Below are 24,335 nucleotides of genomic sequence, written 5' to 3' on the forward strand. Positions count from 1 at the left end.
TCGTAGTCGCAAATCCGCATCTAAATACTAATTTAAAATTTACATTCATTTATTACTGTTCAGTGCTATTATATCATCTGAGTTTATTTCAGGGTTCTGATGACCATAAATATAATTCAAGTTTAATAACATTTAAACACACAAAAGATGAATCCTCAAGCCTTAGCCGTTGACTACATCGCTCTAGAATAATTAAAGTCTCTTGATGACATTGCGATAAGTGTTTCAATTACTTTAATTACTTAATGTTAATATAAAGAACGCTGCGTCGCCATTGTAATAATGAATAAATATACAAGTCTATCTGCTGTTTTGTTTGACTAAACCCTGGTACAAATCATGTTATAACTGTGTACTTGAGTCAGATATGGGATTAACCCAGTTCCTGCTTTGCGCGGCCCTGGGATGGATAGCATTAGCCTTATGCGTATTTGGAGAGAAAGAGAATATAAATAGTTGTAATAGTACAAATCCAGAACTTGTAGAATATCACTTTACAACTGATGTTGTGCGAAGTGAGCACATAGTTACATTTTCTGGTTATTTTTCTAAGTTATCTAGAGAAAACTATATTACAGCTGCACTTAAGAATTCAGGAGTAAGTGTTTTTTTGCATTGAACTTAGAAATTAAATTCTATTAAGACTACATGTACTCCAATATTTAAATTTATGTAAATAACTGCTTTGCGCGCCTCTGGAATTTATAGAATTAGCCTTATATATAAGCGGTGAGAGAGAGAATACAAATAGTTTTAATAGTACAAATCCACAATTTGTTGACTATAAATTTACAACTGTTGTAAACTTATAGTTAACATCAGTTCCTGATGTTGTGCTAAGTGAGCACATAGTTACATTTTCTGATTATTTTTCTAAATTATCTAAAAAAAATTATGGCTGCACTTAAGAATTCAGGAGTCAATGTTTTTGGATTAAACCTTGAGATAAGTTTCAATTAATACTACAGATACACCAATGTTGATATATTTTTATTTGTGTAAATAACTGCTTTATTCATAAGTGATTGGTAACACTATCATAATTCCATGTTTGATTTATCTATTTCAGATAAAAAATTGGACTATCTTGGAAAGAGAAAATGCAGCCCAAGACTTTCCTAGTGATTTTGAAGTTATTGTACTTAATGAAGACCAAAATCTGGCTTTAAAATCACTAGGTGATCACCCTGCCATTCGACGAATCACAGCTCAACGGCAAGTACAGCGCACTATAAAATACATCAAAGAGGTATTTATTTACTTATATTAATAATTAAGCTTTTTTTGTATTTCAATTAAATAAATGTTAATAATAAAAGTCTACTATATATGGTATATGTGAAATGGTATCTGTAAATCCTTGCCTTCTAAATAAAGTACTTGTTTTATTATAGGATGACTGTGGATCACCAGAGTGTCTCTACTCTGGCTGGAGAAGTCAAAGTATCAAGGGGCATGCTTTACACTCTCTGAGAAAGTTGCAAGAAGTGAGTACTATATATTTATTTTCACAGGGATATAAATTATTGTTCAGGCACATAACTGCAATAAATCCTGGTGCTTATTGATCAAAACTCATTATTTAAAACCTTGTCCGTATAACCACTAAGTCATTCTCTATCATACTATGTGGGACATTGTATTAAGCACAATTCTATATAGCAATATTCAATAGCATTTCCCTATTCAATCTATGTGTACAAGAAACAAAAAAGAAACTTGCTATCTCTTGGCTTGAATGAATTAGACACAGCTGACCACCTCCACCTGATCAAAGAAAATATCAATAATTATTAAAATTATCCTCCATTTTAGAATGATGGCTACTCATCCCGAAAGCTGTTAAGAACAGTGCCCCGACAAATAACGTCAGTGTTGAAGGCCGATGTGTTGTGGTCGCTCGGTGTAACAGGTAAGTTCTGTTTTCCCACTTGAGTTCAATATATTTTTTTCATACTTTCTGTCTTTTATATTTTTGTCTCTCTATGTGTTGTTTTGTTTTGTTTTTCTATGAAATTACAGAACCTAAATTTGAATACCTGCTTTAATTTTATGCTTTATTGAACGAAATTATGTAAGTTTAATTGTTTATTGAGTCATGTTCATTTGTTTTTGTAATGATAAGATATGTATATAAATAAGTTAAATTCAATTCAGTCTATCCTGATTTATGCTTATCTGAATAGTTAAACATAAATTTTCAAGTGGAGTTGCTCTTCAATATACCATTAGAGATTTAATGCTAGACTCCTTTCACACACAAATAATAATATAATATTAATTGTAGGTGAAGGCGTCAAAGTTGCAGTATTCGATACCGGGCTGTCACGCAACCACCCACATTTTGGTCATATACGTGAACGAACCGATTGGACTGGGGAGAAAACGCTAGATGACGCCTTGGGGCATGGGACGTTTGTTGCTGGGGTAATCGCTTCAAGAGCAGACTGCCTTGGATTCGCGCCTGATGCTGAATTGCATATATTTCGCGTTTTTACTGATAACCAGGTTTTGTTTTTGTTATCCTACATGCTAAACAACTCCGACACAGCTTCAAATGAAGCAGACATTTCTGGTTATATAACATTGATCCTTCACAAGTAGGTGAGCAGCCTACAACTTTCGAAAACCTCTGAAAAATCTTTCCGCACATTACATTACATTCATTAAACCACTATAACGAAGGCGGCTAGAAGATTACCTACTAATCATAATTTTAAATTCCTTAACAAGCAAATGCAAAGATATTTTTTTTATAAGATTTACATTCATTAAACTACTCACCGGAAATATATACTGGTTTGGTTAACTACAGTATCATTAAAGTCGAAATAAATATTTTTTATAAAATAATAAAAAATAAAATGTATTTTTAAATAACCTTAAGAAAAAACACTTTACACACAATAACTAAAAAAAAAATTAAATTTTCTGTGAAGAAATAAAATTAGCTCCATAAAAAAAATAGAAAAAACATGTATTTTCGTAATTTGTGAAGTATGGCCAAAGCATTTCTGAAACGCGCTATCGAAGCAATTCCGATTGTTAGGTATATATTAACCGAAGGATGAAAACTAAGTAGGGTCCGTTATTACACAGTAAGCGGCAATCGTCAAGATTCCGTTGTTAGACGATTTGAGTTCCTCAATGATTATAAGGGGGTCCCGTAAGTGTGCCCGCCAAACCTAACTGTGTAGCAGCTTTGACCCGCACTTTTATTAAAGTTAATAATGTAATTGTCGAAATTTTATGTTGGGAATATTTTTGGGGCATAAAAATTAAAAATGTAATCGATACATATTAATGTTACGGTATAATATTATAGAAATATTTTCTGTTTGTCTTATTTGATATTTTCATTAGGGTCCTTTGAAATGTCTCCGTATTAAGGCCATCTATTGGCGCAAAGCGATTTGTAATATTCGTGGGCTTTCTTAAAACCGAATGGTTGTGTCCCATTATTTATTAGTATGACTTATTTCGGGTTTAATTAATTGACACCAGGTCTTTTTAACCGCTATTAATTATATCATTTATACAATGTGATGATTGCGTTCCAGCGTACGACTGCTACGTTTTTTTCATGACTGCCTATTTGATATTCTCATTAGGGTCCTTTGAAATGTTTCCGTCTTAACGCCATCTATTGACGCAAAGCGATTTGTAATATTCGTGGGCTTTCTTAAAACCGAATGATTGTGACCCATTACTTATTAGTATGACTTATCTGGGGTTAAATTAATTGACACCAGGTCTTTTTAACCGCAATTAATTATATAATTTATACAATATGATATGGCGATTGAGTTCCAGCGTACGACTGTTACATTTTCATGATTGCCTATTTGATATTCTCATTAGCGTCCTTTGAAATGTTTCCGTATTAAGGCCATCTATTGGCGCAAAGCGATTTGAAATATTCGAGGACATTTTACAAAAACGGCTGATTGAATCCCCTTATTTATTATTGTGGCTTTTAAAAAAAGAATAGTGTAAAACATTTCATCGAAATCTAAAACAAAAATATAAAAAACATATGACAGATTCAAATCCACGATTTAAGCGTTTATTTGAATCAAAGAAAATATGTTTCTGAAACGCGCTATCAATGTAATTCCGATTGTTAGGTATATATTAAACCAATGATGAATATAAAGTAGGGTCCGATTCTACACAGTAAGCGGTTTTCGTCAAGATTCCGCTATTTCACAATTTGAGTTTCTCGCTTATTATAGGTGGGCCCGTAAGTGCGTCCTCCAAACCTGACTGTGTAGAAGCTGTGACCCGACATTTTATTAAAGTTTACGTTTTCATTTTGGTGTGTTAAATAAATCTTTTAAAAAGACTTTAAACTTTTAGTGAGTCTCAAAAAAAAAAATAGTATAAAATATTTCATCTAATTCCAAAACAAAAAACAAACATGCATAATCGTGGATTTGAATCTTAGTCAAAATAGTATGTGTACAATGTACATAATAACTTCCACCAAATACAAATCAAACGAACAATTCTTGTTCAATAGGTACAAATACTTACCGTTGAATACGTCATGTTTTATTTGTTAAATTTCCTTCGGTTAATAAATATCACAAATTTTTAATAATAACATTATTTTAGGTGTCCTATACATCGTGGTTCCTCGATGCATTTAATTATGCAATTATGAAGAAAATTGACGTCCTAAATCTAAGTATAGGTGGACCAGATTTTATGGATCACCCATTTGTTGACAAAGTATGGGAACTTACTGCAAATAAGGTGAGCTAATAAACTTTTTGTACATTCAAATCAACGCTAAATTTGTAATAAATCTATTTTTTTGTAAAAATACACCGTGAAAATAACTTTCAAATAAAATACAGTGGATTTCATTTATTATGAACTTGGTTGTAGCTATGACGACGTAAAATTTAAAGCATACTTTAGTGCAAAATTCATGTGACTGTAGCGACTTGGGACGTAAGGCCGAGTTCGGGTATAACGACTGTTTTCATGAATTTGCAACAAATTCCTAGAAATCCTATGCAGATATTGCGACCGGAGTCAGCCGCCAAAGCCACAACTATTTATCTCTATCACAAAAATTTCCTATCTTAGGAGTTAAATTTAAAGTACAGTTAAAAGGTGGTATTCTGTGTAGCAACAGACTAAAGTAAACTTTTGAATAAGTATGGCTGTATAGACGCACATTCACTGTTAAAGAAAAGGCGGAAATCACATCAAAATTGAAAAACGGTGAAAAGAATACTGATTATTGCAAAGAATACAAAATTTCCTATTCAACAATATCTACGATTTGGAAAAACCGTGATAAATTATTTAGAATACTTTGAATCCAAATCCTTAAAAATTTAAAAACACACAAGGACAAAAAAATAAATACTAAGTTTTTTTAATGTAGTTGTATAAATGATTTCTTCTGATTGTTATAAATTAATATAAACTATACACATGTATGTGTCTTTTTCTACCTTTTCCTGTTAAGACTTCCGGATATAAAGACGACATTCTTCATCATCGTTATTCGCGAAATCGAGTGTAGTATTAATAATTGATAATCATAAACAATAAATCCAAACATAAAATAAGAGACAAATATAATTATTAGATAAATGTATGTTACTTTATCAGAAATTAGTTGTCGATATCGCTACACAATACATGTAACTGGGAGATCACAGGCTCCTGCAATACAGTTCTCACCACTTCAGAACCTGGCACAAATAATAATAATAATTATTAAATAAATTCACGATTTTATGGGACGTACCAAACGAGCTGGCTTTAATAAGAACTGCTTATCGCTGTGCATGCATATCATGCATAAGTAAGGTAGTGAGGCTTACGGGTGTGTTGCCCTTCTTCAATGATACGCTTAAATACTTTTACTGACAGCTGGTGTTGGTTAGTGGTAGCAAAAAGTGCTTCAAACAAATTTAAACTGTTACAACAGGTGATTATGGTGTCAGCGATTGGTAATGATGGACCGTTGTATGGTACATTGAATAATCCGGCTGATCAAATGGACGTTATTGGCGTGGGTGGCATCGGGTTCGATGACCGGATAGCAAAGTTCTCCTCAAGAGGGATGACTACGTGGGAGTTGCCACATGTAAATATGTTTAATGTTCAAAGCGGATTTAAACATTTACCTTCACATGTATGGTTACAATTTTTTTTACACAGATAACCGAATAATAATTTATTTGCACCGACTATTTTTTATGTACGATGAAGTTATCAGGTATTTAGATATCGGAGCTGTGTTGAACTGGTTTTAGTATATTAATCCGTGATTAAAGATTGAATTGTCCGTTTAAAAAAAACTTAACTACAGCTTTAACGGAATTTGCCATTGTTTTAACCAGGAATCAGAGTCAAAAGATCGCTTACTTCTTTAAATCGGTTACAACAGTTTTGCATTTATAATTCCAATGATATTAATAATTAAATATGGTTGTATTGTCAGGGTTATGGCCGCGTTAAACCCGACATAGTGACATATGGGAGTGGAGTCCGTGGCTCCAGCGTGAATGGAGGGTGCCGGTCTCTTAGTGGTAAGTCCAAGAAAAACCATAGACAATAAACAAGCGAATTGTTTTAATAACTCGATGCTCTGTTATTTTATTTATTAACACTACACATACAGATAAAATATTACACTTAAACTTTAAAACCTGTAACCACGTATGTGTATCCTTACAAAAATAGAAAATTTATACATAAGTTTGTTTTGTTAGTATATTCTTGAACCATATAGGTACTACTTTTAATCGCATTTTGATTTAATGGCAGTATATGTAGTTATGTGTTTTATTCGAAGTGAATGAATGCTCTGTTGAAACTGTTAGACTTATTAGTTAATTTGGCTTATGCGAATGAAAATTCCTGTCTTGCGAAGTTAATACTATTATAAAATTAATCAAAAGGTATTATTTTATGTATAATTTATTTAAATGCCCGTGTTTAGTTTATAAAATTGATTGATTGTTACTATTCGTCAAAATTAACTAATGACTAATACAGATACCGGCAAACTTCTTGAGGATTAGCATGAGCGCTGGGAGCGTGTGGGAGTGGGGGAAAATTAGTGCATCGTGCGCGGGACACAGACATCAACTAATTTACAAATCACGAGATCGACACCGCCCGCTTCAACACGCTCCCAGTAATACCTAAAAATCGCTTCTGCGCAGGCAAGTACATTTGTTCAAGATGTTTGCCGGTATACATAGAATTTTTTTTTCATTTACCAGCCAATAATGGGCACACTTTTACATACAATTTTTTTAATATGCAGCATTAATAATAATAAACTACAATCATGAAGGTATAAAACATTCATTCAACAATTAAAGACTAAAGGAACATTTAAAGTGTGAGAGCAGCAATATAGACCTAGCTAACTCCTTAATCAGAATGCTTAGGCCACAACGCGATCTTTAGAAAGAAGGAAATATAGGACGACTGGATGCTTTGGGTATCTAGAGGGTACATGACTGTAATTCCATCAGCAGTTCTTTTAAATATACCGTTTAAATTCAATGTAATGTCAAACTTTCTAAAAAAACGACTTCTGATAATGCCTCCACGCTATACTGAGTTTACACTGTAATAAAAACTTTCTAAAAAAATGACTTCTGATAATGCCTCCACGCTATACTGAGTTTACACTGTAATAAAAACTTTCTAAAAAACGACTTCTGATAATGCCTTCACGCTATACTGAGTTTACACTTTAATAAAAACTTTCTAAAAAAACAACTTCTGATAATGCCTCCACGCTATACTGAGTTTATACTGTAATAAATAGGATTTTTTTACGGAAATAACAGGTACATCAGTAGCATCGCCAGTTGTAGCCGGTGCAATAGCCTTATTAGCCAGTGGTGTGCCTAGACAGAACCTAACGCCGGCTTCGGTCAAACAAGCGTTGTGCATAACCGCTCGAAGACTGGTAGGGCCTAACATGTTCGAGCAAGGACACGGGAAATTGGACCTTATTAGCGCCTATCAGGTAATGTGGGAGCTGAAAATTGTCTGTCTTAATCGGCCCGAAATAAACAATGATAACAGGATTTGTTCGAGGATTTAAACAGATATAATCTATATAATGTCTACAAATATATTAAGATCATAATTAACCATATCGGAGCAACCATTCTATTAGATCCTTACATATGAAATTGGCGTTTTGTATGGGAGTCAGGAGTCAGGAGGAGGAAAAAGTCGAATATTTTTAATAATTTTTTTTATCAAAGTATTGTTACGAGCTAGGGGATCGGATAGAAAATGTCGTAGATTTCTTCAACGGTTTATTTCTTGATAAATCAATGAGGAATTTATGGGCACAAATTAATTGCAGAGATGCACTAATAACACACAAAAACACAGTCACTTATTACTTCACTTATGCACACGTCACACAGTACTTTATAGCTTCGGTGTTCCTCTCGTGTAATCGCATTCAAAACTAAAGGCGACTAGTCGCGTTTCGGCTCGCTTATATATCCCTGGGAATAATTCTAAACAATATTCGAGTAGCGATTGCACAATTCTAGAACGTTCGCACTCTTTGTCTCTTTCGCACGTTGCTCCGTCCTTGTCGTACGGCGTTCTAGAGTGCTCAGTCTAGTTTCGAGAAAGTTCTGATCTCTCTCTCTCTCTCGTATCATTTCATCCTTGTCTCACACCTAGAAAGGGGGTATAACTAGGCCTGAAAACGCCTGAAAACGGGTCCCCTGAAAACTGCACCACTCAACTACACATGTTCTGAAACCGACTGAAAAAAGGTTTCAGCTTCCTGAAAACTAGGGTGACATTATGGAAATTACAATTGTCTAATAAGTGTTTAACCCTCTCCTGAAACGATCAGAAATCATATTACAGCCTGCTGAAAAGTTCTCTAACTAGTGGAAAAGTATAGAAACATTGCAGTCGACCCGTCTTCGTAACAGTATGAACCATTGTTTTCTATGCACTTTTGCCATCTCATAGGTAGTGCATTGATCACTAAAAAAACCAGTCGGACGGGAATCAATAAAATCTTTGAAGGCGATTTGGACTGACTCCATCAGAATTAAATTTTTTCCCTTGCAAGAAGTTTCCAAATTTCGAAAAAAATGGTAATCTGTTGGAGCAAGGTCCGGGGAGTACGGAGGATGTCATAGACATTCCAATTGAAGCTTTTCTAATTTGGTAGCCGTTTGTTGTGCAGTGTGTGGTCTAGCGTTGTCGTGAAGTAGCAGTGGCGTGGAGCGATTGACCAACCTAGGTTGTTTAGCCGGTAGCTTTTCCATCATGGTTTGCAATTGCTGACAATAGAAATCAGCCGTAATAGTCTGGCCAGATTTGAGAAAACTGCAATGAACAATACCGGCACTAGTCCACCAAACGCTTACAAGTAACTTTTTTGGGGTTAATTTTCGCTTGGGGCAGGATTTGGCTGGCTGGCCAGGATCCAACCATTGCGCTGAGCGCTTCTGCATATGTAAGGACCTAATATATCTTAGAGAAGGCTTAAACCGTGGGAAACATAAACGCTTAGTAAAGAAAAATACTTGAAACGACAAATGAATTTTCCAATAAAACCTGTTCCTGGTTGGTAAATATTTTATCTATATAGATTTTTGGAAATATAAAATTATTACTTGATTGTCATATATTTATCATTAAATTTTATGTCAGAAATTTCATATCTAAAGTATGAGGTGTGAACTCTTTGTTCAGTTTGAAAAAAAATATTTTTTAGCATCGACACAAATATATTTAGGTGATACGAAGATCTTCGGGATGTAGTTATTAATATTCTGACATTTCGGCATCAATTTTCAATTATTGTATTGAGAGTTAGATAAGGACAAGACATCCGAATCTCTCTTCACTGACAAAAAGTATAAATGAAATTATAATAATAATATTTATTAATATATAATAGAAGGGATTGCAAAATACTATCCCGAATCATCTCGAGGTCTGTCGCTTCGCAGCTGTGCGGGTTTTAAGGCAAATTTTTCCGCCCACCACCACTATGTGGAACCTACCCATTCTAGAGTATTTCCGTACCAATTCGACTGAAGACTCCTTCAAGAAAAGAGTGTTATTATTAAAAGGCTGGCAACGCACATGCGAGTCCTCTGGTAGTGTTAGTCCATGGGCACTCAAATTTAACATCAGATGAGCAGCCTCTCCGTTTGCCCCTGTTTTTATAAAAATGAAGCACTTAACCAACATAACCCTGCATGTTAGATACTGATTAAAAAAAAAGGATTCAGTTTAAAACAATCTGAGTTAAATCAAAATAGGTCTAGTAGACAGATATATTTCATATTTACAGGTCGATGTTTTTAATTACTTTAATTTATTTTATGTACAATTCAAATTTAAGTTTCTACGCGAATACGAGCCCCAAGCTAGTCTCAGTCCGTCATACATTGATCTAACGGAATGCACGTACATGTGGCCGTATTGTACTCAACCGTTGTACTACAGTGCTCAGCCAACGATTGTCAATGTCACTATTATAAATGGCCTTGGTGTAGCTGGAGAGGTGGTAAGATAAAATTTAATTAAATTAAAAAAAAATGCTTAAAAATCAATAAACTTTAAAATATTTTTATTATAAACTAGCAGATAGAAGTTTAATACACAAACTGGAAGTTATAATTTTTGATTCAATAATGTTGATCAAAGCAAAAAAACATTTATATTTACGAAACAATTCTTGAATCCACTTGAACACATATGTTTTTATATGAGTATAATTACAAACACACGCACAGATTTGAAGAAGGGATCTGTAGCAGTAGGACCGCCTTTTAACTTGTGATGTAAATAAGGAATTACATTCTTAACGTAAATAAATTATTCTATAACATTCTTGTCTGTTTTCAATATGGACGAGAACTGGCAATTATCTCCGATACTCTTTCGTATTTTTTTTTACAAATGTAAGCATTACAATTACCTAAATTACTTATAATAACAGTGGTATTATAAGTATTTTGAGCATCACATTTATGTATCTGTTTCGTGATCACTTGTCAATCTAATAGGCGAGTAGGTGGTTCTGTGCCTGTGTCTTTACCGAGTAAGTGTTAAAATCAAGTCGACAAGTCTGTTGGTGCACAACGACGACGTCAGCACTGTTTTTAAAGGTTTACGAATAAATTTATTAAGATGAGAATTTTTAACAAACACAAATTTTTAAACAAATACACTGAAACCTGGTGAATTGGGATCTCAAGGGACCAAGACATATGTACCAATTATTGAGGGTTTTCAATAATCCAGTTTTCCAATTAAACACGTTTAAATTTATAGTTTTTACAGAGGTCGAAATGTGCCGTTATTACTTTTTAGAGGTGGAAATGTTAATAAAAATGCGTATTTTTGATGTTATGAATTTAATGTAGGTATGAATGTACATACATAATGTATTGCGTCGAAAAAAAATACGGTAAAGTTTATGACTTAAAGTAATCGGTTACATTTGTTTGTATTTGATTGCTAATTGCTAGCAAAACATGAGATATGTAGTACTGACAATCAAAGCATGCGCGAAAGACGACGAGAAATGTATGTAAGTAAACAAACACGTTTTGACGTGTTGAAATCTGATTAATTTGTCTCACTTATACAGGTAATTGAGATTCAGATCAATTATAGAGGTAAACATCGAAAAAGTCTTAGAATTAAAATCTTATTTAAGCAGGTTCAAAAAGTACTATTAACAGAGGTAATTTAATGAAAAAGAACCGGGACTTGGTAGCAACTCTCAATAATAGAGGTTTCTCATTTATCCAGGTCCTTAACCAGGTTTCACTGTACTAAACTAACGTCGTCTCACGATGTTTTTTTCTTTTGATTACACAAGCACAGCCGGGATGCGAAGTTGGTACTACCGCAAGTTTGGATCGCTTATCTATACAACGGGTAGTTTAATCCCTTTGTATGTATATCACTAACGAGTCCCAAATTAAATCCCGTATAAACAATGATTGTTTCGCTATAAACAAAAGAATCACCTACCTGCGTGAACCCTATCAATACGTATATTGTTTTCAGAAACGTGTAACGTGGCACCCACATTTGCCGAACGGATTAATATTGTCCGTGGCGGTGGACCATATTGATATCATTTGGCCATACTCTGGATGGCTGGCATTAAGGTTCACTGTGCTGGAAAGTGGGGCTGATTTTGATGGAATTGTTGAAGTAAGTTTTTACTAGTTACTACCCTGTAGTATCTTATAATATAACCTTATGATTAAAAGAGATGAGTTAAAAGACAATAAAATGGTAAAAATGGTAATTTGGCATAATATTAATTACATTAAATTAATTTTGTCCACTACTTGACCTCTTACTCGACTTTGGCTTGACGTTGTTTATGGTACACATTGTGTATTAGCAATAATAATAACGTTATTATTCTGCGAATTTGGCAATGAGTGAATAAATTTCAGGGACATGTGAATATTACAATTGAAAGTTTTGACGAGTCGTTTCGTCAAAAGACCAGGAATACAACACTGATGCTACCAATACGGTAAGTATTTTCAATTAATTTAACATTTTGGTTGTACATTAAATGAAATATGTAGCAGTTACTACACAATTTATTAAGTAACAATGCTAGTCCACTATGTCGAAATTTCGGTGGTTTTTGACATACAGGGGTCATGGCGGGTATTTAATATAAATTGTCGATCGATCTAGGCTAACTTAGTAATAAGTAATTTAAGTCATATTTCACTTGAGAAAGTGTCCAATACCACTACTTACAGTCGCTATTCAGGAGAGGACTGTTCTTGTGTTGTATTTTTTCATTTACCACTATTTAGTGTTAAGTAACGTGCGAACTAATTGGAACGGTTTTGTCCCTTACAACCTTCTCACTACGCCTCGAGCCACTACGAGTACACACAGAAATCAACGCCCGGTGGGGGTCGTCCCTGGGAGATACGAGATCCAGTTGTCTAAATAAAGAGCGTACCTAGAAAGGCTAGTAACGCACTCACTAAAATGGGTGTCCATGGGCAGTGATGCCCTTGAATAGAAAGAAAAATAATTTAGGAATTTAAATTTTGGAGTCTAAGTCTCCTTTGAATCTTACTCATTGAGCCTAGACTCCAGCCATTCTATAAAAGCATATAAAACCATTTTCAGTGGGCGTGTCATCCCAGTGCCGGTTCGATCGCGTCGTCTCCTCTGGGACCAATTCCATAGTCTCCGATACCCGGGTGGCTATTTCCCAAGAGACGATTTACGGGCAAAACACGACCCTCTCGATTGGCACGCAGATCATATACACACAAACTTTAGAGATATGTATCGAAGACTGCGGGAGCACGGATATTATGTTGAAGTTATGGGTGAGTTCAGAGTGTTTATCAACAAATACGACTTATAGCTTATTTATTTTCTTTGTAGTGCGTTTATAAAGGACACGTTGTACAACGGAGCGTTTGTCACACTGCCCGTTCTGTAGTTTGATATTAATTCAGTCAGATGTTTAACTGTAAAGTGAATGCCTACTTGTTATCTATATAAAAAAAGTGTATCGTAAAATATTTTATATTCCAACTTGAGTAAAATAGAATTTTTTTTTTTATTTAGTCTTTTGGTTTTTATTTTCGGGAGGCGAACATTCTCTATGGTTCAGCAAAAGGTTCCATATGTAGCTACTAAAAAGTTAGGCTTCGTTAAAAAAGTTATATTAAAGCGAAACGAAGTTCGCGGTGGCAGCTAGTTGTAGATAATTGTTACCAGTTTATGGATGCTACTAGGCGTGCTTTTTAAACGAATCAAAACATAACTTTCCCTAGTTTCACGTTTCGTTTAAAGTCAGCCCTCAGGTAGGTCGTTCGTACAACCTTCGTTTGAATAAATATAGATTTTTGAGTTGATACGAGGTTTATATGTTTCAGGTGCTCCCCTCACGTGCGTTAATACGTCGTTGTACGGTGCCCTCATGTTGGTAGATCCGGAAGACGAATATTTCCCAGAGGAGATGGCGACTCTGAAGAAGGCGGTGGATTCAGGGTTATCGCTCGTTGTGTTTGCGGATTGGTATAATGCGTCTTTACTACGACACGTCAAGTTTTACGATGAAAACACGAGGCAATGGTATGTTTGCTATTAATTTTTTTTTCTATTTATTTCCTAATTGTTAGACTGTTCGTGAATGTTGTAATAAGGAATATTTAGTAAATACAAATTATCTCATACTAAACAAGTACAACTATTATGCAAAAGAAGTGGAAGGACCTCTCGTGACAAAATGAGGAACAAAATTTGTTGCGTTCCAAGTTTTTGCTAAAGTAAAGAACCTCTCGTGACGAAATGAGAAATTAAATTTGTTGCCTTCCAAGTTTGTGCAAAAGTAGCGGAAGGACCTCTAGTGCCAAAATGAGGAACAAAATTGGTTGCGTTCCAAGTTTTTGCTAAAGTAAAGAACCTCTCGTGACGAAATGAGAAATTAAATTTGTTGCCTTCCAAGTTTGTGCAAAAGTAGCGGAAGGACCTCTAGTGCCAAAATGAGGAACAAAATTGGTTGCGTTCCAAGTTTTTGCTAAAGTAAAGAACCTCTCGTGACGAAATGAGAAATTAAATTTGTTGCCTTCCAAGTTTGTGCAAAAGTAGCGGAAGGACCTCTAGTGCCAAAATGAGGAACAAAATTGGTTGCGTTCCAAGTTTTTGCTAAAGTAAAGAACCTCTCGTGACGAAATGAGAAATTAAATTTGTTGCCTTCCAAGTTTGTGCAAAAGTAGCGGAAGGACCTCTAGTGCCAAAATGAGGAACAAAATTGGTTGCGTTCCAAGTTTTTGCTAAAGTAAAGAACCTCTCGTGACGAAATGAGAAATTAAATTTGTTGCCTTCCAAGTTTGTGCAAAAGTAGCGGAAGGACCTCTAGTGCCAAAATGAGGAACAAAATTGGTTGCGTTCCAAGTTTTTGCTAAAGTAAAGAACTTCTCGTGACGAAATGAGAAATTAAATTTGTTGCCTTCCAAGTTTGTGCAAAAGTAGCGGAAGGACCTCTAGTGCCAAAATGAGGAACAAAATTGGTTGCGTTCCAAGTTTTTGCTAAAGTAAAGAACCTCTCGTGACGAAATGAGAAACTAAATTTGATACGTTCCAATTTTGTGCTTAAATAGTGGAAGGACCTCTAGTGCCAAAATGAGGAACTAAATTGGTTGCGTTCCAAGTTTATGTTAAAGTAAAGAACCTCTCGTGACGAAATGAGAAACTAAATTTGATACGTTCCAATTTTGTGCTTAAATAGTGGAAGGACCTCTAGTGCCAAAATGAGGAACTAAATTGGTTGCGTTCCAATTTTATGTTAAAGTAAAGAACCTCTCGTGACGAAATGAGAAACTAAATTTGATACGTTCCAATTTTGTGCTTAAATAGTGGAAGGACCTCTAGTGCCAAAATGAGGAACTAAATTGGTTGCGTTCCAATTTTATGTTAAAGTAAAGAACCTCTCGTGACGAAATGAGAAATTAAATTTGTTGCCTTCCAAGTTTGTGCTAAAGTACTGAAACGACCTCTAGTGCCAAAAAGAGGAACAAATTGTTCCATATTCTAACACAAATATAAAAAAAAGAAACAAATTTCACAAAATCATACATCTTTATGCCATGAAATCACTTTCCCACTAATATAAAAATGATTTAACTTTTTTATACAAATTTTACCTACACGTTATTCGTTCTGCGGTTACATATATTCAAAAGTGATTGTTGAAAACAATAATTGGGTTTGGGTAACTCAATCAATGTTTTGCTCTCAGGTGGATACCAGAAACGGGTGGTGCGAATGTACCAGCGCTGAATGACTTATTGAGCATGTTCCAGGTAATCAAAAATGAGAAATAGTATTAATTAAATTATAATGATAATGGAAATTAAAAATCTAAGGAAATTTATTTTCATATATATATTAATTTAAGTAACGAACGTACGGTTTTACGTTCAGTTTTCACATATAGATAGTTAACGCCAGTTATTGGTGCGAGAATGATATACGTGGGTAACACTGAAAATATTTAGAATGATGTCGAGTATAGTAATAGTCGAGATAATCAGTCATCCGCCATACAATCCTGACCTGGCGCCTTGCGACTTTCATTTAGTCCTAAGAACTAAGATACAATTCGAGGTATTCGCTTTACGAGCCCTGAAGATGCGGTGAAAACGTACGAAAATGCCATAGAAGAGACCCCTAAGGAAGAATGGGCCCAATTTCTTTTCTCAGTAGTTCGATCGAATGCGACGATGTGTAGAGAGGAACGGAGATTACTTCGAAAAACAATAAAAGTATTGGCAACATCTACATGAAGCCGGTTTTCATTTTATAAACATTTTCAGTGTTACCTAGGTATTAATAAAAATATATCAATCTTTATAGACTTGTTATCATAACAAATTGTTAATGACGATTTAAAGCTGGCAACACACCCACTCACATCCATCCATGCGCTGCGGTAGCTGCTTTTTATAGCTGTCCCGATGGCCGTCGTTTAAAAAATATCTATAGAATTATATTTTTAATTTTATGAATAAGTTTCGTTAATACAGGTGGCTTTGGGCGATCGAGTGTTCGAAGGCACTTTTACTCTGGGCGGCCATCCAATGTACTACGCGAGTGGTACACATATACATAGCTTTCCCGAACATGGCGTGCTTGTCAATGCTCATCTGGTCGATCAGGGACAGCAGGTGTGTATCAAATGCATTATACAAGTACAATAAAATTATTCAAATACCTGTTATCTGAAATGTACAATATTATTCAGGTGTATACATCCCATAAACTACTTAACCGATCTTAATTAAACTTAGAACTAAGTAAAGCCTGATTAAAATGAAACGGTTATTTTAATACAAAAATATTTTTTAAAATTATATAAAACTAATAAAATAAATTTGAAGACAAACATGCGTGATCGTATTCCAGATAATGTCTGGGGGCAAAGCTAGTGGTGGGAGTGGTTCTAATAAAGCCCCAACAGTGGATGTACCGATTTTGGGTCTTCTACAGACAGACGGAGAGGCCAAAGATTACACCAATAACACTATTAATAAAGTTCCCAAGGTATTAAATATTTTTTAATTGTACATCGAATTGATAACCTTATCTTTTAAATCTGTTAAAATTGCCGATGTATTTAAACACCTCTTAATTAAATCTCTCTAAACCTATAAACGAAGTTTAAAAATTATTTGACTATGTAATTACAATTTCAATTTCATTCTTAACGTTCTCTATCTATTTATTTATTTACAGAAAGCATAGTCCAAACTAAAAATATTATAAAACTTACACATTATTCAGCAAAAATTGATTTTAATTTAATTACCAGAAAACCGTTTTTCTATACATATTTTTTTCTAAATACGTTTTAGAATCACAGTATAATCCTCCAATGTATATTACCAGAATATTATTCGCGGTTGTTGGCGATGGACTGTACTGGTAGAATACACATTAGATATCCATTTTGACCATTGACCATCAAAGTAATTTGATTTTAAAACAGCTGATCATAAACCGCCATCTTGTTGCTGTGTTCAACACACACAAGATGGCGGCAATTCGGATCATAATAAATTTAAAAAAAAAATGTTATTATTCCTTATAACTATTCAATAAAATGTGAAGGTAAATATACCTGTGTCAGGATTCCCAGAGAAACTTAATACTGAATTCCAAAACAATGGTAATACATTTTTTAAAATTATTATTTCAATTTTTTTTATAAAATGCTTACAACAATTTATTTTCCTCAGTTTAGTTTATTAGAAGAAAAAAAAGTAATTTATATATTTATGTGTAGGCGGGTAGACTAGTCGTATACGGTGACTCGTCTTGCCTTGAAAGTGGAGCTGGTCGACCCTGCCATTGGTTGCTGTTAGCTGCTTTGCAATACGCGCTTGGAGGTCACGTCCCTTCAGCGCTTAAGGAAGCTGCTTCGAAGCATCGAGACGTGCATATTATACCTTCTGGTAAATTTAATTATTTCTGTTTTGTATCTGCCTCAACCCTGGAGGTTGGCCAATGGTCTTTTCATTTAACACTCACTCGTGAAGGAAAACAGAATTAGATCCAAGAAGTCAGGCGGAGAAAGAGAACCTACATGCCTATTTAAAAAAATGGACAGAAGAATACCTAGAGTTGTAGCGTTACCGGTTTTTGTGATTTGCCTCTTACAGCGGGCTAAACTTATGAGTGTGGATCACAAAGATTACCATAAATAACATAGTACTTCACTGTTGCCCATTCCTTAGATGTGTAATGTTTTATCTGTGCTCAGTTCTTAGACAATACGATTTGCACATAACGATGCATTTGTGTTAATTAATTGTGATTTGCTTTGTTCAATCTTAAAATATAATTGATTACTTTGTGTTAGCTTAAATACCTAATTGTCATCGGTCATAAAATGGTATTGTTACATTAATTTTTATCACAAAAACGTTCGTGAATATATATTAATTATCTTTAAATGGAGACGATAGTTATTTCTTTAACTACAAAAACATCTGAATTTTGACCTTAATTTATAAACAGTCCTGCATGATTTACATTAAAATGGTCTAGGTATTTAACACCAACTTCGGAATACGAGTTACCAATACCATACGTTTATCCAATATATAAAATATTTTTAGAAACTATACCATTTTGGAAAAGTTCAACATCTAAAGTTTTTTATTGTGAAATCTATTACTCAATTTACATTATTCCTATAGCCTTTTTTATCAATATTACAGTTAAATTTAGGTTCTAAATTATAAGCCTAAGGTCGATTTCTAGAAGAGAATACCGATTTTTTAAATAATATTTTTTGTTTATTGTCGAATGTAATAGTTGTGTATAAATAAGCTCAATTAATTCAGTTAATACCATTAAACCTTTGTTTAATCGTTGATTAGGCTTTGAGTAAAAAAATATCAGCAAAAATAGAGCTATTAAACCTTTTTTACTTTAATACTCATGACCCAAATTGTTACTCCCATCTGTCAAAGTTGACCGTTGACAGCCTTACTCAAGAGAGAGATGTAAATAAAATTTTGGGACATAGCTACGAAATTAAAATGACTGATGACAATTGATTTAATAAAAAATGATAAAACATATTAGCGATTGAATCTATGAACATTTAAATAAGTAAATAGCCTAAATAATACACATTTCTGTATCTGTTATATTACTTTATTTTTCTTAGACTGTTTTTTATTGTGACTAAAACCCCTCAAGATGTTTACCTTCACCCTATGAACAAATGTTAATTGGGTGGTTAGAAAATTCAATCTACTGCCAGAGTATGAACGCACGACAAGATCGACGAGCTGGCTCGCATAGGTCTTGTTACCTACTCACAGTTACTCTAATCATAATATTTAATGTTTACCGACTTGATGTAGCAGTCTCCTGCTGCCACGAATGAAACTTCGAGTTATATAAATAATGCAATAAATTCGCGGTTATATCTGTTAAGAAGTTTTATTTTAATGTGTAACTAGTTTTATATATTTGTTCTTTATAGAGTTACCACAGCGATCAGAAGGTGGGCGACTGCACGCGTACTCGCGCGTATTATTACCTGACGGTAGCGGTACGCGTACGTTACCCGAATGCGTGCGCGACGTTCCGCTGTCGCCCACGCCCGTACAAGCCCCGCCTGCCGCACGCACTTTGGCCCCACGACATCATCCTACCGATCCACGAAGCATTGGCATGTGTTTTTATTTATTACCGTAACATGCGAATTATTTATTACGATAACTAAGGATAAAAACTTTCACGTAATTTTTGGCATATTACAATTTTGGCGCCATGTAGACGTTTTACACAAAAATATAGTTTAATGTCGATTTGTATTACTGTACCGGCCATCTGCTCCTAACACTGATAGTATGATGACGGGATGATACCCATTTTTGGATTTTACTAAAATTCTACTCCTTTATTATATTAGTAGGCTTTGTACGTTTAAAGTTTCAATCCTCGATACAAAAAACTACGAACCTTTTAGAAAGCTTTGTAAATAATGGTAATAGGCAAACCCTACTGGCTAGCTAACTATAAAAACACAATACCAAAAAAAAAATATTATTATCTATTATAAGTGTGTGGCACTGCGCACTGGCGTAAAGATAAATCCCGTTTTTCCGTATAGAAAACAAATTATCTTGACGCAGAGTTTTCATTTCTTATTTTATTGTCTATCTTGTAATCAGGTGCACCAGAAACAGAAGGCACAGAGCCAGCGCCTAGGGCCTGGCGTGGGGCTGGCGTAGCCCCGACGAAAGTCCTGTCTAACATCGAGCAACAATCGACTTATAGCAATCGAGCCCTTACTGTGATTGCAATAGGAGCCATAGTCTATTGCACAGTTATTTTCTGGAAGAGATACGGACGTAAAATGAAACGGCGGAAATTAATTTCTTTGGCTACTTAAGTAAATTATTTTAGTATTGGAATCTAAAAGCTAAAACCAATAAATTTTGTTTTCGCAGAAAAAATCTAGGCCTAAGATTTTAATTGAAGAATGCCTGTAATTGCGAATACCATTAAAAAAAGACACATATTTAACTACTTTCTTTTTAAATTTGTCGTCTGACGACTGACATGATTTATGTGTTTTGTAATTCTTCTATATGATTGATAACTCAAACGTCAAACATAGATTCATGGAATTTATGTTTGACGTTTAATGTTTTTTTGTGATTTGAAGTAATACAGACTCTCGTTAATTTGAATTTCCGGTACCTTGAAAAATACTTTATAAATTAATTCCCCTCGGTAATTTGAAGTTGAAGGAATAGTACGGGGGGTAACACTGAAAATGTTTAAAACTGGCCAGTTAGAAACTTTGCTAATGAAAACTTTTTTGAATATCAATTTTAGAACTCTTTGGTAACCTTATGTGGTATATTGCATTCATTTGTTATTTGTTTTGTGAATTGGCGGCAAATCTAAAACTCTTGTTACACGTGAAAATGAACGTAACGCGAGAAAATTTTCGATCAATGATTTATAATGACTTTCGTTGTGGGCTTATTCCACAAAAAAAGCTATGATAGGCTGTGATTAGCATTTCTTAATTAAGCCCCATCTCGTACCGCTATTTACAATTGGTTTAACGAGTTTAAGCGTGGACGCATCAATCTCAATGATGATCCGCGTGAGGGACGTCCTTTAACAGGGACTACCGAAGATAACTTCAGTGCTGTGCGACGAGTGATCTATCAGCAGATACGGGCAAGCCTAGCCTAGTATGAGTCAAGTTCAATAAATTACACGAACATTTAGGCGTCAGGAAGCTTTGTATCAGATGGATTACCCATATTTTAACCGACGACCGGAAACACCTTCGCATGGACTGGTGTCGCCAAATATTAGATAAGTTCAACGGCGGTGACTCAAATGCTGTATTTGACATCGTCACAGGTGATGAAAGCTGGATATATTGCTACGAACCCGAAACCAATAGACAATCAGCTCAGTCGGTGTTTCCTTTCGAGGATCGGCCAATTAAGGTAAAGAAAGGAAGAAGTCAAGGAAAAAATGTACAAGAGACCCCTAAGGATGAATGGGCCCACTGATTTTCTCAGTAGTTCCATAGAATGCGACGATGTGTAGAGAGGAACGCTTACTTCGAAAAACAATAAAACTATTGGCAACTTTCTACATTAAGCCGTTTTTCATTTTCTAAACATTTTCAGTATTACCTGTAGTAAGATATCTTACTGGCCTACATGTGATACTTTGAAGTGTTTATCATGTACAGACGTTTCGTTTACTCTTTTAGTTCTTCTTAAAATTATACATTGAATTCGGTCAATCAAAAGCAAGTAAGTCGAAATAAAAAAATATTAATATGTATGTATTTGTATTATTTAATTGTTAATAATATAGAAACAATAAATCACGATTTTTTTTACTTGACTATAAGCTTGAGGACCCCTACACCTCGTGGTTATTATTATATTTAACGGCTTATTATTTTGAACTCTTAGTAATGTGAAATGTATCTCTGGTCCCTTGAGTTTCAAATTATCGAGAGTCGACTGTAATTTATTTATTATTAATTTTAAATTACTACAATCAATTGTTGCTTCAATATCGTATTCGACAGTGTATTATAATGAGATTTCTTATAGGTACATAATTTTTCGTGTATGAATAAATTTATCAACTTTTTTATTTGATTTATATATTATTTATAACATGTTTTTTTCGTAATCAAGCGTTACTGCGTACCAGTGAATATAATTTTATATAAATTACACCTAAATTATACACGTTTTACCGCGTATATTAGATATCAAGGTTTTACTTAGGACACATAAGTATATAGATCCGGGCTCTATACTGTGTATTTAGTAATATTTGTGATACATATGACTTAGTCAAATGTATGTGTCGTGATAACGGAGTAGCTGTTAGCGAATCACTTCTATTGCAATTTTTTGTGATCAAATGTGTCCGTTTAGAAGAATTGTTCGGATGACCTGAAGCTGAGTTTCATATTCGGTTACATGACTAAGCGTTTTTTAAATCACGCGCAGTATCTCTATGTGGAACCAGCTGCCCATAGTCATTCCGAACTATTCGACTTTGTGCCTGTTTGCTCTCATTTGTATAAAATAGTCTATGGACGTCTTCAACCTTAAGTATTAGTTACCATGCAATTGTTTCTTGTTATTGAACGTACATTTACACTAATTATCTACATTAATTAGGTTTACATAATTATTGTTAATCTTATAAAACTATAAATGTTTATTTCTCAACAAACAATGTTAATGCAATTTTTGATCTGTCAACCCAACGAAAGTAGGTAAAACACACTATGTAGAGGCCACGGCATCATGTAATGCGTAATTTATTATTATTAAGATGTTTAATGCAAAGGTGTTTTTAGTAGTTCATTCCTAATAAATAATATTTATATTTCAGTTCACAAGCTTATCACGAATTGGTTTAGCAAAATATTTCATTTGTTAAAAATACTTGATAATATCTGTATTAGAAGATTATGGTATATTTAAGATTGATGTCTAAATGTAAGCTAGATTTTGATATACGGGAGTTGGGACTTGAAACATAAAATTCTGATGTGGAACACAGTCTACTGCCACAAAACAGATGATACTTATGCTGAAATAACTCTCGTAACTAAGCTAGGCATAGGCCTATATAGATATATATTTGTATATTATATATTTGTTATATTAAGACGTAGCTAACTACCTATGGTTTTTTTGACAGGAGAGAAAATTAGCTTCAACTGTTTAAGCGGCCACAATATTGATTTGAAGAGAACTTTAGAACAGCTATCTTAGTAACTAGAATCATTTTTCATGTTAATGGATTTGTACATCGTACTTTAACAATGACCATTTAAAAAAATGATTAAAAATTTTGATTATTTTGTAAGCTCCGGTGTTATTATTCGGAGAATTTCCGAAATATTACGATTATTTTAAGATTTTATTTCCTTTGTGATGTTAATTAGCACAAAGATTGTTATTTAATGTCAACGTTTTTTAGTGAATTGTAAATAGGTTAAAAACGCATTTGTGTATAAAAGACTCTACCACGTGAGCATTATTTTGAAAATAAAGTATACAACAATATATTGTTCTTTTTGTCGTAAGTTTTAGAATCAAGAATAGCGCTATGTATGAATACCTGACTATGACAAAGTCTCGACGCTAAATCTTAGGCTTAAACCCAAAACAATCGTCTGCTTGACACACAGAACAAATTACTCGCCTCCCTTATAAAGTAAAAAACAAATTCTGGTCACTCGTTTTCGATTTCCTAGAATGAACTCACTGAACCAATGTTAAAGAAATTCCAAATGCTTATTATTATATTTTTATTACTTGTGGCATAGAAAATAGATGTGTAAATAAGATTGGTACAAACGAAAATCTCGTCTTCAAAAGTATAATATAATTATTATAAGTAATGATTACATTAATAAATGATAATGTATAAGCTGATCATGTATTGCCTTTTTATTTGAAAATAAATATCGAAGAAAGTGATTTAAAATTATTTATTAAAATCGCTTAAGCAGAAGAGAGTATCTTAATATAAAATAATGAAAGATTCGGAGTTTTCTAACCAGTGAATAATTCCGATGAATTACACTAAATTGAGAGTACACAAATATCAACCGATTGAGATATTTTGTAAAGATGACATGTGACTAATTTTAGAATATTATTTTTTTCCGGAAATAGAACTCGTAATACCTTAATAACCTATAGATACTTAATAGACATCGCAATTCTAATAATTGTACCAGT

The 24,335-nt window shown here is 33.9% G+C and overlaps 1 protein-coding gene across 1 annotated transcript; it reads left to right on the forward strand.

The window, feature by feature from the left end:
• On the forward strand, positions 1-23,654 carry LOC123718638 (membrane-bound transcription factor site-1 protease). The gene is made up of 21 exons (XM_045675320.1): positions 1-598; positions 1,070-1,249; positions 1,395-1,487; positions 1,816-1,912; positions 2,288-2,508; positions 4,618-4,758; positions 5,954-6,112; positions 6,470-6,557; positions 7,836-8,017; positions 10,388-10,552; positions 12,067-12,216; positions 12,468-12,550; positions 13,171-13,376; positions 13,932-14,130; positions 15,797-15,860; positions 16,584-16,724; positions 16,963-17,100; positions 17,843-18,011; positions 19,556-19,744; positions 20,250-20,470; positions 23,287-23,654. The coding sequence occupies exons 1-20, from the start codon at positions 368-370 to the stop codon at positions 20,468-20,470; spliced, it is 3,117 nt and encodes a 1,038-aa protein (XP_045531276.1). The 5' UTR covers positions 1-367; the 3' UTR covers positions 23,287-23,654.
• Positions 23,655-24,335: the final 681 nt, after the last annotated feature.

Source organism: Pieris brassicae, chromosome Z (assembly GCF_905147105.1).
Source record: "Pieris brassicae chromosome Z, ilPieBrab1.1, whole genome shotgun sequence".
In the NCBI taxonomy this organism is placed as follows: domain Eukaryota; kingdom Metazoa; phylum Arthropoda; class Insecta; order Lepidoptera; family Pieridae; genus Pieris; species Pieris brassicae.